Raw genomic sequence first — 4571 nt, forward strand, 5'->3', positions numbered from 1 at the left:
TTATTTGATTAATATAAGTCATAGAATTAATTAGAATTAATTTGGTGACTTAAAGAGATTAATTAAATAAGAGGGTATAAACTGTCAATTGTTTGATAGTTAAACTTTAGACTGTAAATCCATATTGGATAGATAGTGGACGGATTCTAGAAGCTATGGATAGCTTCAAATCGTCCAAGGTTATCTAAGGAATGGATTTGGATTGCTTTAAGAGAAGATTATCCAATTAGGGTTTAAGCTGTAACCCTTAAGGAGTCTACAAGTATAAATAGACCCTATGGCAAAGGGAAATCGGCACTTAATCTAAAGTAGAGAATCCCTGGCCGAATTCCTCCCCTCTCCTCTCTCTCAAATCATCCTCCTTGCTATTTGGTGTTTGTAAGCCATTAGAGGAGTGACAATTGTGACTCTAGAGCTCCTAGACAACAAGGTCAAACAAGAGATTCAAAGGTATGATTCTAGATCTGATTTAGTATTGTTCTTATTCCTAATTAGTCATTAGAAGTCTTGGATTCAAATCATGTTTAATTAGAAAGCCTAGATCCAAGCATTAGGGTTTTGCATGCGCACATAGGAAAGTTCTTATGGCTAAAACCCATCAATCTTGTCATTTAAGTCATGCATCAAGCTTTGTGACATTTTAACCTCTTTTAGATCTAGGGGTTTGAATTTGTTGCATGAGGCTTTACTATGGATAAAATTGGAAACTTTATCCATTAATATCATGCTTTGAAGGCTTTTGGAATGTTTGAGCCTTTGGATTAAAGGAATAAGCACTTAATGGGTTAAAGAATCTGTCTCGAAGAGCGCAACACGCTCTTTCCTTGGTGCGACATGCTTCATGAATTTAGTCTAACTATTTTTTCTTTTATTGGGTGTAACGCGCTACGTGAAGTTCGCGACACGCCTGGCCGCCCGTTGACTTTGACGGTTGTTAACGTTGAATTTTTGACCAATTTAACTTTTGATCAAACTTTGATGGAATTAAGTATTTAACTAAGGAGGCCTCAAATTGTCATTTAGGTGGTTGTGTTAGTTGTTCCATTTGTACAGTTGCTGTTGAGATTTCGTTGTTTGGCTCATATGAGTTTTCTCACTATACTACGTGTGGCATTGTATATCCTTTGTATGATAGGATATAGGTACTATTAGGGTACGATTATGCTAGTAGACTATGATAATCTTTATTATGTATGTGATTGATTGATTGCATGATATCTTTATGTCTTATGTTTGGATAATGTTTGCTAGTATTGGGCAATCGTTGAGTGAATGATGTAAGAGTCATACATAGTTTAAATCATGTAGCTTTAGAACTCTGCTCCGGCCTTACTCCATGGTTCTTGTTTTGATTTATTGCTTTCGGGTGGGATTACATGTTCGATTGTTTATCTTATTTACTGACTACATATGATTGTGCATTCATAAGGTGACCATCAATATTAGTAATAACCTCAGTATGGTTGTGAGATGACGGTTATATGATGGGTGAGAGTCGATAGTTGGCAGGGTGCCTGTGGTTAATATGTTATGTTTGAAGGATTGATTGTGGAACGACGCTAGATTTGTCAGCCTATACACTTACAGTTGATGAGGTGGATCGACATTCGAGTCAAGAACCTTTGCTTGTATGCACTGTATGTATGGTGAAATTTGATGTATATTGCGAAACTTACTAAACTTTATGCTTATGTTGTTAAGGTAAATGTTTTTTAGGTGTGACTATGCATTCACATCGATGTTATTCTTTTATTCGACTTTTGTTGGTTATTATAATTTAACTCTATTAAAACCTTATGTTTTTTAAACAAATGGATGTTATGTTAAGTTTTCAGAAATAAATTTTAACTTTTAATCTGATTTGATATGAAACTTGGTTTGAAAATTGGGACATTACAAAATCAAGAGCTATATATAAAATTATAAATAAATGAACTTAAGCATCAAAATCGAAAACAAACACATATGAAAAGTAGTTATATTGATGTTGTTAAAAAAAGTATGAAAAGAAAGAATAATCACAAATAAAAACATAAACAAACATAAACGAAAGTAGACGAATGTAAGCAATCATAAACAAACTAAAGTAAACAATTATTAACAAAAGAATATAAATACACGCTTACACAAATATAATAAACAAACAAGGCTATTGTTTGTATTTGTTAGTTTAGTTAAACCAATGTTATTAAAATCTCGATTTTGATCTTACAAATTTACGATTTTAAGATCCTATAAGTGAAAAACGATTTCAATCACACTACGATCCCGATATCACCTCTTTAGTTTTATTATATACCCCGACTATCAAAAAATCGACTATTTAACTTGAAATCGAGCGTCACAAGTTGCAAGAAGTCTTCTAGAGCATCACAATTTTATCAATTAATCTCGAGTTAGGTAGAGCACACCCATAATAATCACTTTCTGATCTTATGTCTTACGTGTACATGATCAAAATGATCTTATTTCTAATTAAGATGTTTTATTATTAATGTTTACTGCTTGTAGCAACAAAAAATATGAGTGATGCTTAGAAAGTTAGAGTTGAATACACTATCATGCAAACAAATTTGAATATGAGTTCATTTTAGTAAAATCTTTCGATCCCAATCCGATCTCATGATCACGGTCTTGCAAAACATAAAACGATCTTAAATAAGATCATGATTTTGAAAACCTTAAGTTAAATGAGCAAAGAACTTTATTTATATTAGTATACTAGTTTATAATCTGTGGGAACCACAGTTATTAAATTAATTTAACTTTCATAATAAAAATTTATAATTATTAATCAATTATTTTAAATAAATCATTTTAAATAAATTATTATTTAAGAGATATATATCAAAATTTTGAAGTTATTATAACTTCAAATTTAACGTATAATTAGAAAATATAAATTTGAATTTTAAAATGAGTTGCTTAATATATTTATATAAAACATGACATTAATAATAATATTAATGATGAGTTGTATTAAAATAACACTTCAAAAAGAAGATTAAAACTATTAATTTATTAGAATAGGAAAAAAAAAAGTGCTTATTGTTTATTCTCACAATAAACTAATTTGGATGTTTGGATAAAATCCAACTTATCAAGCTAAATAAGCTAATTTTAATAAGAATCTCTCCCTATGATTATTGCTTATTGCTTATTTCCACCACAAAGAAGCTATAAACAATAAGCTAAAAAACTAATCAAAACACCCCCTAAAACTTCCAATGTCGGGTTTACAAAAGCTTCCTTAAATATCCAATCCGTATAATTACAACTTTATTGGACCAGTTTTGAAATAAATAAATATTGGCTTTACACTTTATTACACTATAAATTGCAAAAGATAATAATCACTCCTATCATTCTATGTAAAATACATTTTTGTTAAACTATCTATAAATAATATTTACCCATAAAATTGAACTATTTAAATATAGTAAATTTACCATATTATAATTCCGTTTATCATTTTATCTAACATGTAATACAATCATAAATATAATGTTTAAATTACTCAAAAGAAAATATATGATAGATTAAATTAGTAGGTGCATTATATTTTGTAATCGGCCCAAATATATAAACCTAATTTAAACATACTCATATATCTACTAGTGGTAAAAGTCTACTTTCTTTTCGTATAGTACGGGAGAGAGTCATCTGATGGCGACTCTTTGATATTTGGTCTCTGTGGAAGAATCAGAGCCTTCAGGAAAACCCCTTTTCTTTGTAAATGCCCCAAGCAAATGGTTGATCGGTGGTGGAGATGGTAGCACCACCGGTATCGGCGGAATCTGGTAGGTGTCTAGCGGTGGAGGTGGGTGTCGCCAATGTGGAAGTGGTCCAGCCAGGAGGAGGTTCTGTAACAACGGCCCTGCTTTTATCACTGCTTCCAAAAGTCTTCCCTTTTCCGGCAATGCTCTCACCGGAAAACCCAATTCTTGCTCCAACGACGACAACGGTGGCGGTGGCGGTGTTAATCGAACTGGGGTTTCAGTCACCGGCGATGAAACAATACTTTCTTCACAATCCGAGGAAGAGAAGGTGCCATTGGTGATGGGTTCATCTTCTATGGTTGAAACGGCGGAGTGTGGTGGAGGTGTGGTGATTTGATGGTGTTTCTGGTGTTGTTGAGGGTGATACTGAAGAACGAGAGACTGGTATCTGTCTTGAGCTTCATTTCTTTCATTAATGGCGGTGTTCAGAAGCTGCTTGAGTTGATTCAACTGATCATCTTTTAGACGGAGTTCTTCTTGAGCTTTGAACCTTGCTGCTTCAAGCTCCATTGTTGTGATCAGAAGAGACTCTGTTAACTCCTCCGTACTCTGTTTCAATCAAAACCCACAAAAAACATTCAAAATTAGATGAAAATTCGATCTTTTTTACTACAAGAACTGAAGAAATTTAACCTTTCCAAGGTAGAAATATGGAAAATCAAGAAGATAACTGGTTTGATCTTCCATGGCTGCGTTCAATTTCAATGGAAGAGAGAGGAGTAAAGAAAGGGGGAGTGGGTGGAGCTGAGATTATAAGGTCTTTTCTTTTGCGCTAGTCATATTTTTGGCTAC

The 4571-nt window shown here is 32.7% G+C and overlaps 1 protein-coding gene across 1 annotated transcript; it reads right to left on the reverse strand.

Annotated features, from left to right (window-relative positions):
- Positions 1–3535: 3535 nt before the first annotated feature.
- Positions 3536–4571, reverse strand: LOC145093198 (uncharacterized). Its single transcript, XM_079031269.1, has 2 exons — positions 4413–4571; positions 3536–4328 (listed from the first exon to the last, which is right to left on the reverse strand). Exons 1-2 carry the CDS (start codon positions 4464–4466, stop codon positions 3660–3662), a joined length of 723 nt encoding a protein of 240 aa, XP_078887395.1. The 5' UTR covers positions 4467–4571; the 3' UTR covers positions 3536–3659.

The sequence above is a fragment of the Lactuca serriola genome, chromosome 1 (assembly GCF_051521515.1).
Source record: "Lactuca serriola cultivar US96UC23 chromosome 1, Lser_US96UC23_V15, whole genome shotgun sequence".
Lineage (NCBI taxonomy): Eukaryota > Viridiplantae > Streptophyta > Magnoliopsida > Asterales > Asteraceae > Lactuca > Lactuca serriola.